At 49.0% G+C, this 12155-nt stretch overlaps 1 protein-coding gene across 3 annotated transcripts in view; it reads left to right on the plus strand.

Moving 5' to 3' along the window:
- Positions 1–11949, plus strand: part of LOC119453000 (ras-related protein Rab-37) — a 134923-nt gene extending 122974 nt beyond the window's left edge. For all 3 annotated transcript variants that reach the window (XM_037714975.2, XM_037714977.2, XM_037714974.2), the window contains one exon: positions 2572–11949. In XM_037714975.2, the coding sequence (XP_037570903.1) occupies positions 2572–2686 (115 nt within the window). In that variant the 3' untranslated portion in view covers positions 2687–11949. The remainder of the gene's footprint in view (positions 1–2571) is intronic.
- Positions 11950–12155: the final 206 nt, after the last annotated feature.

Here is a 12155-nt window from a genome sequence, read left to right on the forward strand (position 1 = left end):
GCTCTCCGCGTGCCTCCAGTGGGGCGGCTTTCTAGCAAGGCTGCAGTCGGTGCTATGATTTGCGATTATGGCAAGGCGCGCTGCTTGTGGCGTTGAGGGGCATACGTCACTATTGTTCTTAATAGGTCTGCATACATTAAAACAGTCACAGAGATGAGAAAAAGAGCTAGCTGGCAATTGCCACCAGGAGGGGCACAGCACGTACCAGCTCCAGAAGAGAAAAGGTGCATAAAAACAATGTTGAGTGAAGAACACGAGAAATATTAAGAGGGAGAGAGAATAACAAAAAAGGGGGGAGGGGGTTGACAACACAAGAATAAAACATGCATGTTCGTCACATAGACATCGGGTGGCACTTAACATCCGGCAAATGTTCTATAAATTAGCACAAAAATTCGAGCAAAATGTGTGGCTATTATCGGGAGTCTAACTGTGTGGCCTTCAAAAATTATAGAAGGGTTCTGCATACTTGATCACGTTTGGACGCACAACCAACGATAAATGTATAATGCCGTCTATTGTGGCAGATGACAAGCCCAGTGAATGGTAGTCTCTATAAAGCTTAAGACAAATACGCACCCATACGGATAAAGATGTGATATGCACGGTTATATCGTATAAAGAAACGATCGTTGTAAGGTTGAACATTTCTTAGTTTGGGCCTCGTTTCGTCTTTGTCTTCTTTACGTTCCATTCTAGCCACGTGCGTCGGCGTCGCTCGGTGCGACAAGCAACGCACTGTGCCCCGCGAAGGGGTGGTTCTCCTTTATCCGGCACCTATTGCCGAGGCCGTGACAGACCTGCCTAGGTGGCCACAACCATTCATCACTGCGGGAAAGCGCGTAAGAGTGGACGATGTTCGTGGTTGAAGTAAACTGATTAAATTATGGGGTTTTACGTGCCAGAACCAGTTCTGATTATGAGGCACGCCGTAGTGGGGGACTCCGGAAATTTGGACCACCTGGGGTTCTTTAACGTGCGCCTAAATCTAAGTACACGAGTGTTTTCGCATTTCGCCCCCATCGAAATGCGGCCGCCGTGGCTGAAGTAAACTGAGACTTCTTGAGTGCAGTTCAAAAAGGGTGCAGAAGCGAAAGGCGCGCAACGCCTGGCAAACGCTGCTCTACCTGCAACAGCCTTTTGATCAATGGCACACTGTTGGCAGCTAAAAAACAAGACGTATAGCATATTGCGACACACACTTTGCGTGCACAAATAATAGCAATAATAATGGTTTATGTTGTCTCAAGCAAGTTCGCAACCAAGAAACTTATATAACATAACCAAGAAACGGAACCCAGACCCGGAGTTGAAACATGGGGGGCTCTCTCAATCGAGGGCGGTGGCGTGGTTCGGTAAAGCGCGCGCATGTACTCCCTAATTAGCAGCACGTAGTGGAAGAGACCAAGACGCTTGTATCACGTACCCATTCGGTCCCACCTTCTGTTTAATGCTATAGCATTATGCGGATCATAGTGGGCGTTATATACCCGGGTATGTAACGCGGGCCGTTTCCCGGATGCACATTAATCAAAGCTGGGCCCATCCTGACACCATTACGCGACACTAGTCGTCATAAGAGCTTCATTGCGATATCATTACACATGATTACAACTTGGCCTTCGGCGATGTAGGAAAATATACCCTGGCTCTTATGCAAGATAAGTACTGTGAATATGGGCCCTACGGGTCTCTGAAGCTTTTCAGAGCCTTGAATGAACAGGAATGATGCTTAACATACGAAGACGACATCGATTTTTCAGCGCTATCTCTATTCTGTTGTTTAGCCCTATTGTGTAGCTGCATGCGTAGCCATATAGGTATATATACTTGAGGCAGGCTACACATCTCTAATAAAGGTATATATATAGTGTGAAAACGCTGACGTGAATAGTGGATAGGAGCCAACCGTGGACAAAGAAGAGGACGGACGCGCGAGCAGTGCTCGAGGAACGCGCGAGATTCTGCTGGGTGCCCTTGGGCGCGGCCGGCCGGGACCGAAGCTGTGACCGTGAACCGCTGGACTGAGGCGTTTTCCCACAATATATATATACAACATATTGTGCTCGTGTGCAGGCACACCTAAGCGACAAAGGTTGTTAACTAACCCTAGACCACCGTGCCCTGAACTAAAAACTAGATCAGGAAAATTCGAGGTCCTGGTCACGTGATGAAACATACCATAGGGGGCCCCGAAATTCGTAGTTAGTCCTATATGTTGAATTGAAATCCGCTAAATATTTACCTGTCACTTTTTTGCGGCTTTTATCGTGCACTGTAATGGATGATCATGCGGACATACATAGTGCGCCCCGAAAGACGAGTATACAGCGAGAAATCGATCTATAGTTGGTGTTCGTTCATCTTGTAATGCGCAGAGTGCAACGCAGTACGGCCAATAACCACGACATGACGCACCAGACGAAAACGTCCTTGCACGATGTGCCCTACTGTGGTTGCCATTGACTCTCAGTTGTACTCGGCGCATTACGACGTGTCCCGAAAGGCACACGCCAGTCACGGCTATTCTTTCGTATACGTGCGAATGCAGCTTTGTGAATGCTGTCGCAGGGAGCTGAAGCAGCGGGCGTCCCGGTCGGTGCACGGCGCGTCGGGCCGCTTCAACATGACCGAGTACATTCGCCAGGAGAGCCAAGCGAAGCCCAACGGCTGCTGCAGTAGTTAGGGATGGCGCGTCAAGCTCCGGCTGCCCTTCTAGCACCCCCAGCAAACTGCGCACGCCGCCCCGCCCCTCGACGACCACCTCGGCACAGAGTGCTCCTACACCGGCCGCCAGCATCGACGCCGCTGGTAGCGCCGATGCCGGTACTGGAACTGCTGGCTTCGGTGCTGTGGCTTCCGGGGCCGCCGGAAGCGCCAGCCAAGGTCCAGCACCAGCGACGCCGCTTCCCGCTCTGGCCTTGCCGGAACTACTGCCGCCGGAACCGCTCACTTGGCGCTATACATGGTTTGGGGTATGGCAGTAGCCCGCGTTCCGAATCGCAGTGAGACCAGCTCCGGAACTACCGCTGCTGCTTGCCCGGAAACCATCCGCCTCACTTGGGACACCGGAAGTGCCACACGATCACCGTGGACTGGACGGCTGGTTCAAGCACTGCCTTTATTTCCGCGCCCGCCGGTCGCGCAGCCCTTGCGGCCCGATCACCGCGCAGCCAGTCAGGGTGTCGTTTATCAGCTGGGTTGGCAGCCTGCCATGGGCCGTGCCTGTTCGGGATGGAGAGCAGGTGACGGACCGCGGCAACAGAGTTCCTGCCGACGGAAGAGTTTGTCGTGCGTGGCCGCAGACGGGCAGCTCCTAGCCCAGGCTTTCGGGGTCGCCCACTGCACATATTTCGAACGCGGCCTAGCTGCGGCCTAGCACGGTCGGCTTCCCCGGATTACGCTTCTTGTTCAGCAGCCGAGATGCCATGTGAGCCAAAGGGAATTTTCCTCCCGTGGAGCCGCATCCAAATGTGGATAGGCTATACCTGTAGACCTTGGCGGTTCAAGGTATTGCATCGTGATCGTTGGTGTAGGTGCCCCTTCCATTGTTTAACTCATTCGCACGAATAATAACTCTGAGGCAGCGAATCGTCGACATCTGACGTAGCGGTTAAAGACTCTGACTGGCTGCGCGGTGATCACGTGGCCGAAAAAGTCATGCGCGCAAGCTTCAACGTTCGCGCGCCTTTGTTTAAGGCCAATGAGAACGAGAGACGCGCGCAGGGGCTTGCGCTCTTCCGTTAGTGTCACCCTTTGTTGACCTACCCTGTAATAACCGCGCCCTGTATATGTGGCAGCAGGAGCAGATGTGGACTGAAGCTTGGACTCTGTTGGACTGTGTGCACGTGCGTGTGTGTGTGTCTGTCTATGTATGCGAAAGCCCGATCCAGTGGCTTTTATTCTCGACTACAGTTGTCGAAACGGCAGCGGTCGACAACTGCGCCGACGAAGAAGCTCCTCCGAAGCGCATTGTGTTGTGTATATGTTAGGTATTTTGCTGCAAACGAAATCTTATGAGTTGCCGTAAACAGGAAGGTAAAGGACAATTAAGCCGTCTTCTCTGTCTTATTGGTTGAAATAAGAACGTGGCCTACTCTCAGACTGGTCCGCCATATGCTGCTTCAGGGCAGTATTTTTCAGTATCTGCATTAAAAGTTTTACCAGAGTATCAAGAAAGTATTAATGAACTCTGGTATTACGTTCAGAAGTTTAGCGGCTAGTGTTATATATGTCGCAAATTAATCACGTTGTTCATATCTTTGGCTTTCCGCAGAGACGAGATTGTTCCACGTGATTCTCGAAGCTCGCGCGGTTCATGATTGCAGTGAAGCCACAGCCGCTGATTGTTGTAAACAAAACGTGGGTAACAAAAATTAACTAATGTATGAAACTTCGACACAAGAGAACCACAGTTTCTAGTCCTTATGTTCATGAGCGGCGGTCACTTCGCGTCTGACGAATGGCGGGTCTCGGACGACAACAGCGTGACCTCTCACGCCGAGCTGGCCTTCATAATTTTGACGAAGCCTGCACTTACATCGTAAACGACCGGCGTAGCAGACTGCGAGATCTAAAGCTGACATCGGTTCATCAAGGCCCTGATCGATTATGAAACATTGGGCAGTCAGTATTAACGTTATCGTGCCGTTTAGGCAATTACACTGTGCTGTTCAGTTCGTCTTCCATGTACAATGTCAACACGAAAATGAACCGTGAAGACATGCCGCACAATTGCGTTCTGTTTTTCAGCTGTGTCGCGCCTTCAGCCGAACGGCTCTGCCAGTTCTGGCTCTTGTTGCACTCTGTTTACTACGTCACCAGGCGGTAATGTGGTGTGCAAACTTAGCTTACTCATCGTGTTAAGAATTCCACTCGGCATTTTATAGCAGGGATTATGATGCCTGTTATTTTTCCAGGTCTGGCAAAGTCAGCACCTTTTTGTTATCCTCTTCCCATGTTGGTTTTGACGTGCAAACGGTGCTGCAATTTTCCAGCGTTGAGAAAGAAAAAAAAAAAAGATGGCCTTTGCGACTGTATACAGTTAGAGGGAGTCTTCGCGTACAGTATTAAGTCGAGTCATGGTTGTGCTGTAAACGTTATGCACAGCGTATCTCTGTCCTTGAAACCTCAGTCGTGGTTGCATTGTCTTCAGCTGCGTGGTTGAATAACCACCGCTCTAGACATTTCACTGAAACATGGCTGCGGTGACGAGGCAGTGTATTCAGCAGCATGTCTTCTTCCCGAAATTCTCTGCGGCTTGATTTCATAGCGATTCTGCGCCATGATTGATGTCGGGACAAACAGGGTGGTTCGGGCGGACTGCACACCCCGGCTTCTGTTTCCTCTTATTCACAGTATAGAGGTGGCTGCTGTACCGCACCAAGCTCCACGGGGAGGTCACTGAACTGCACGATCATAGTACTTTGCTTTCGTTATATTGAGACTGCAGAGAGGAGTGCTCCGCGATGTTAGTTTGAACTATGAGTGTTCAATAGTGCATACATAACGGTGCTCGGACTGATCTCGTCGTGCTCACCTTATTCCCGCTGTATTACGCTTTCATTTCAACGAAGTCCTTGAATGCACGGTCCTGCACCTGTCGGCGGAACCCGCTTGCTACCGACCAATCGTGATGAACCAACGCAAGTTATGGTAGCGATGTCTTCAACTGGTTGCATCACTGTAAGATCGTTTCGCGCCACGCTGATGCCTCTGTGCTGTTCTTGAAATACCGTTTTCCAAATGTGTATGGAACTAGAAAAACACCGAGTATTGGATGCCATTGTACTCGATAGCGTGTTATCGCTTACGCACGAAATGCGCGTTTTACATGCTGACAGATCGTACCACTTTCGGTGGAACCAGAGGCGGCAGTGTAGGATAACAGCGACCACGAGAATTTCATAGTGGAGGTGATATGTGCGCAGGCCTTAATTCCACGGCGCTGCCGAGTCGAGTAGACATAATTTTATAACATATCTGCATACCTCTCGGGCGCACTCAGTTCCGAGATTCGAACAATCATGCGTGAGAAAAATGCACAGGCTCTATCGCTCCCCGTTATTATTGTGCTTCTTTCGAGTTTTTCTGGCAAAAACAATACACCCGTACGTCGCCACGGTAGATTCTTTTTTTATGTATAAAAATGTTCACTTTTCGTGCATCGCGCGCGGTCCCATAGCTGTCACTTGCATTCACCCCCGTCCCCATCGACATGACGTTTGTGTCGTCTTTCTGCACCGTGAAAAATTCATAAATGCACCGCTAGTCTATACATAGAAGACCACCGAGTGTACGATGTCGTTGTGGTGCATTTTTCGTGTCCGAGTGTTGTTTTCTTTGTTGTAACTGTGGATGTATAGGCCAGAGTGTACCGTCGTCACATTTGATCGGCCGGTGTGGCGCCTTGTGTTGCAAGCGTGGCACAGCGACGTTCTCTTGGCTGCTGTGTGCGACATGTCGCAGTCCGCGGTAATCGGCCGTGGAATTCGAGCGCTGCACAATGCTTACAAAAGGCCGTCTCAATGGCCTAACTGTCTGGGCGGACTACGTCGGACCTATCATGGTGCGAACGAATGAATAAAGCTCCGCCCTCGGCTGCCTCCGAACATAGCCTCCGAGATTGCTGCGCGCCGGCGGCGCGCGCATGTCTTGGAGGCTATGGCCCGATACCGTTGGATTGCGGCTCTTGTGACAGATCGCGCCACCTGGGTTTTCAAGCATAGCGACGCATTTACGCGCGTTTACAGTGCTTCGGTCTGTATGTTTAACGCTATCTACAAGTTCGGGAGTTGTGCGCGCAGGACGCGATGATTCCTTTATCAAGTGTGGATCCGAGACTGCAAGGCCAGCCGAAGCCTACGCACATCAAGCCCAAGCACGACAGTGCAGCATTGAGGGGAACCGCTCACTTGGGTTCCGACATCGAGTGCAATCTTCAAAGTGTTATTTACAACTTTTTTTTTTCCAGAACGTATTGCGTTTTTGAGACTGTGCAGGCTGGAACGTTTCTGAAGTGTGAGCAAACCGCGTTTGGCTGCTGCGCCCTGCGGTGTTCTGGATCCGAGGGTCCCACTCAGTGTTGAGATAATACTAAACTAGAGCTCCAAGTCGGGCTAGTTGGTTGACATGCATGGTATAATTTTTTTTTAACTGCGCTAACTCACACTGACAAGGACGAGGCAAAAACTGCGCACGTCTTGTCTGCCTCGTCCTTGTCAGTGTGAGTTAGCGCAGTTAAAAAAAATTATACCATAATACTAAACAATCGCTGTGGCGCCTGTCCGCTGGAAGCCTTGTCTGAATTCATGCGAACACGTAACCATACATTGCATTTACGTGGTAGATCTGGAAGCTACATATAACTCGCAAGTCTACGAAAAGCTGCTGTTGTGCTGGTTGCCGCTTATTGGAAAAATCAGCAGCAGCCGCGCAGAATGCAAGCAGGCTGGCAGAGAGCCGCAGTTTGGGCCGGCGTAATGTAAAGATTCGATTCAAATGCTATCTCGTTTCTCACCGCTACTATATCACTACTATATCAGTTATCACCGGGATCGGCCGGCCATAAACGGCGGATGATTATAAAAAGCAATAGAATCGCACACAAGGATTTAAAACAAATTACGGGTTTTACGTGCCAAAACCACGATCTGATTATGGGAGGCACGCCGTAGTGGGGGACTCCGGAAAATTTCGACTACCTGGGGTTTTTTTAACGTGCACCTAAATCTAAGTACACGGGGGTTTTCGCATTTCGCCCCCATCGAAATGCGGCCCTCGTGGCCGGGATTCGATACCGCGACCTCGTGCTTAGCAGCCCAACACCATAGCCACTGAGCAACCACGGCGGGTTGCAGAAAGGAATTCCTTACATTATGCCAGCCTTTTATCCCTCGAGCCTGTCTTCTCTCGGACATCTGAAATTCTAACCGCCTGAAGTTTCTTTCTCCTTTCAAGCGCGCTCAATGTTTTTTTTTTTCTTCTTTCTTTTTTTCCCCTTAAAGCTTGGATGGCACTGATACTGCGTTCATATACGTAGGTATGCATATAAACTTGCTTGAAGAACAATGATGTCCTTTGTGTGAAACCAGACGAAAATAATTCCGCGTTACATGACATAGGAGAATTTTGCCCCCTGAGCACTTTTATGCACAAAATTTGTATTTCGAGATGTTCGGGACAGTTGCTTCGCGTGTTCAGTATAGCGGCATCATCCATAATTGCGCTATCGATAGGATGTGTGTTTATGTGGCTGAAGCTTGGTCGTACAACAAATGACTCGGACATTCACGAGGAGAAGTTGTTCGTATTATTTATCGGCTGCTGTCAGGTGCTGCAGCTGGAAACATTTGAAAAAAAAAAAGTTACCTACGGAAGCGAGAATAATCAGTCTATCCTCAGGAGCCAGATTGCGTTTGCCATAGCTAGCACGTGGCACCGGCCGTCGCATTTGCTGCGAGCATCTGATGAGTTGAAAGGGAAAGTTGGCCTCGTTAAACTTGCCGGTTTCCGTGGAACTCGAGGGATTACTCGTTTACTGAGCCAACAAGTTACAAGCGATCCTGTCACACGATCTGAAAAGTCTCAATCATGCAATTGTAAGCGGCGTTGTGCGAAACGTTGAGAGCGGACCGACTACAGTATTTAGTCAAAAAGTACGCATTGCATTGAATCGCGTGGCCTGGTGTGTCAGAGCCATTGACTGATGGACGTCCAGCAGCGACGTGTTCTTGCTTGCAATGGGTCGAACTTTGACGCGTCAACTTCGGAAATACTTCCGAAGGCAAGTTACGGAGAAACGCGCCCCGAACGATGTGTTCAACGTTTTCTGTGTGTTTGACAATGTACATAGCATATTTGTTGTTTGAACTGTTATTATATGTTGACATTCCTCAACCAACAGGGTGTATCCTATGGTGTTTCTCAAGACAGTTGTCCTTCACGGCATTTGTAATGTCATTTATGCCGTATAAGTGACAAGGGAAAGAACATCGGTGCCCGCCTAGCACTGGAACTGTAGGCGTTGTGCGTCGCAAAATAATTTGGCTGAGCCAAGCGGCGTTCGCTCTTTGTAGATGTGAGGGCCTCGCTGCAGGTTTTTTCGAAGGCTCTGACGGCACACACACCCGTTTTCCGTGCCCTTGAATGCGAGGTGTTGGGGCGAGCGCTTCTTCGAAAGGACGTACACCCAGTATCCAACCACAGTCATTTAGACCGCGAACGCGCGGTTATAAATAAAAGCTCGTAACGAACGGTTCCAAGTTCATTAAATTCACACGAGCAGGTGTTACTTCGGTGGTTTGGTGGTTATGCATTCCACAAATATCGCACCGATATGGTACTCATTTGTGACTAAAGACGTGCAACCATGTATAGGTTAATTTATTTTGCGTGTGCGTGATTAGAGTAAGAGGAGCGCGACTTATAGCCTAATAATAAGGAATTGATGACAATGTGTCGGCAGCAGATATGGCTGAAACAGCTGTTTCTCTTCACGATTTTTTTCAGCAAGCATAACCTGCACTGTTATTTCGTTCTTTTTTGGTTGCCCACCACGATCTCTTGTTTGTTCTATTCCGGTAGACGTTGGTGCTTTTGGAGCAAGCGAGAACGCACTGGAAATGTGGGAGCGTGTTGCGGTCCAATCGCAGACATGGTTGTGCCTGTTGGGATGTGCTGTAGCCTCAATGCGAAATGTTTTGACAAAGTGCAGCAGCTTGACGTATACAGCTGCCTTACGCCGTTGAGACTTTGTTGGAAATGACTATAAGGTGCCATGCATTTCAAGTTTCGTCGGCCGCTGAGCGGCGTGTTGGAGCGCCCTACCGTAGGGTGCCTCGGTGTCCTGGCGAGGAGGACATGGAGGCACCCTACCTTACCACCGTGGCGTTGTGGAAATGCTTACTCTTTGAGCCGCGAGGGTTCTGGTTCGCGGCGTTATACTGCCTCTGGTGGGATCACTGTCTGCGAGTATGTATCCTTCTGCTTCGAAGAAAAGGGCACCGCGGTGATGAGCAATGGCGTTTGGCTTTTTTTTTTGTTGTTGTTTAACTGGGGCATGTACCTTCGAACGTGCACGTCAGCATGGCCGTGGCCGCAGGTGCGGGGGGGGGGGGGGGGGGGGGGGCATGCTTTGGACATATCCTGAAGTGGACTCACTGGCTGTCTGGTCTTGAACGGCCAAGTCTATAGGTATAGGTGGGCTGAGTTGGTTGTCACTCATTTCCCATGCAGCGCAACCGAAACGAATTAGCTTATATACACGATAAGGACAATTGTCTGTCTTGTGTACTTCCTATAATTGATTGATTTTATTAGTTCAATGGCCAGACACGGCCAAATAGCGCGAGACGCGTGGTAATGATGATTTGTCAATTTGATGATTGTGTGGATGCGCCAGTTGATGAGTGACGCTTCTGCGCGAGTTCGTGACAAGTCGTGTTTTGTTTGACAGTAGTGCTTTTCTTTCGAGGCACGTTTGGTAAGTTGCATTCATTATTATTCATTTCTCTGAGGATACTTTGGAACAACTTTGAGTTTTAGAAACGTTCTGTTAGGCAGAGGGCAGTGTTGGTCTCTTCTGATCGTGGTAGAGGCAGATAACTTTTCGAATTAATTTGATGTTTGCTTTCAGGAAAACGTGACAGCTGAGCGCTGGAGAAAAGATAGCGTCAGTGGTTTTTTTTTTTTTTTCGCAGAAATATGTAGATAGTTCGCGTGAGTTTCCGTTAAACTAAGTCTTTCTTTTCGGATTTCGCGAGTTCTGAATATAACGCTATATCAGGTTAGATACTGGTTATTCTGCAGTCTACTTCAGCTGATTTTAGAAATCGCCGGATGGCTGTTCCTGCACTCACGTAGAGAGTACCGCACCTTAGAAACGGGCTGCGCGGATCGCTTTTAGTAATGGTATACTCTACAGATTTCCTTTCTCTTCGACGTATTATGTAAGGATATGTCTAAGGCTATGCATAGACGTGTATAAAGAAAGCCTGAAAAACGCCGCCTGCAAAAGTGGCTGAAATATAAGTTCAATAAGAGTATATGGCCGTGGATGCGGTGACGTATGTTATGGCCATAAAACGTTCTGCGGAGTCACGGCATATTGAAAAGCTAAAACTTGCAGCGTTTATATTTCTCTTTGGAAAGCAATACTGCTTCTTTGATACACTTGAGCGCGATGGTCTGCAGGCTCGTGCACCAAGAGACCCTCTGCGCATGTGCAGACCTAACCTAATCTAAAACTCTCTATTGTCGCAGCGGTAGCCTCCGACGGGAGGTTGTGCTACGAATCACGCAGCGTGCCAACAGCGTTTAAAAAATTGCACGACCAACTTGTCGCCAAGCATATCGCTTCTGAGCTAGGGAACAATGCAGGGTGAAGTGAAGCGCAACTTACGTTGTGACTGCGCTGAAAGCAAGTTGATTCTAACCAGAGCCCGTTTCGGAAACGATGCCCCCTTCACCGGCGCCGAGGCCTCGCGTGTCTGTAGGGAGGACGCTGCTTGTGGAGGACTGAACCATGTCGCGTACTCGGCGGGGGTCAGTGACGTGTGTTTGTTGTGTAGCATAATAAGTGTCTCATTAATTTTCCTTGCCACTTGCTTCTTTTTTCTTCTGTTTTTAAAGGGACACTAACGAGAGATACTAAATCTGTTTCTACCGATAAAGTGTTATTTTAAAAGTATATTTTTGTTATAATTCGCTATAATTGGTTAATGATTAGGCTATAAAATGAAGGTCAAAGTTCAATTTTTCTAAGTTTAGCGTCGAAACACCACGGTCACTACGTCTGTGTTGCATCATGGATTTCAAAGTTTTTTGTTTGTATGCGTACTGCGTGCGTGCGTGCGTGCGTGCGTGCGTGCGTGCGTGCGTGCGTGCGTGCGTGCGTGTGTGTGTGTGTGTGTGTGTGTGTGTGTGTGTGTGTGTGTGTGTGTGTGTGTGGTGTGTGTGTGTGTGTGTGTGTGTGTGTGTGTGTGTGTGTGTGTGTGTGTGTGTGTGTGTGTGTGTGGTGTGTGTGTGTGTGTGTGTGTGTGTGTGTGTGTGTGTGTGTGTGTGTGTGTGTGTGTGGTTTGCGCCGTTGGTGCGTAACGAAAGTTCTTAAAACCCGCTCTGTTCAGGCATTGGCTCCTTTGGAATACAACGCAACC

Source organism: Dermacentor silvarum, chromosome 5, assembly GCF_013339745.2.
Source record: "Dermacentor silvarum isolate Dsil-2018 chromosome 5, BIME_Dsil_1.4, whole genome shotgun sequence".
NCBI lineage: Eukaryota > Metazoa > Arthropoda > Arachnida > Ixodida > Ixodidae > Dermacentor > Dermacentor silvarum.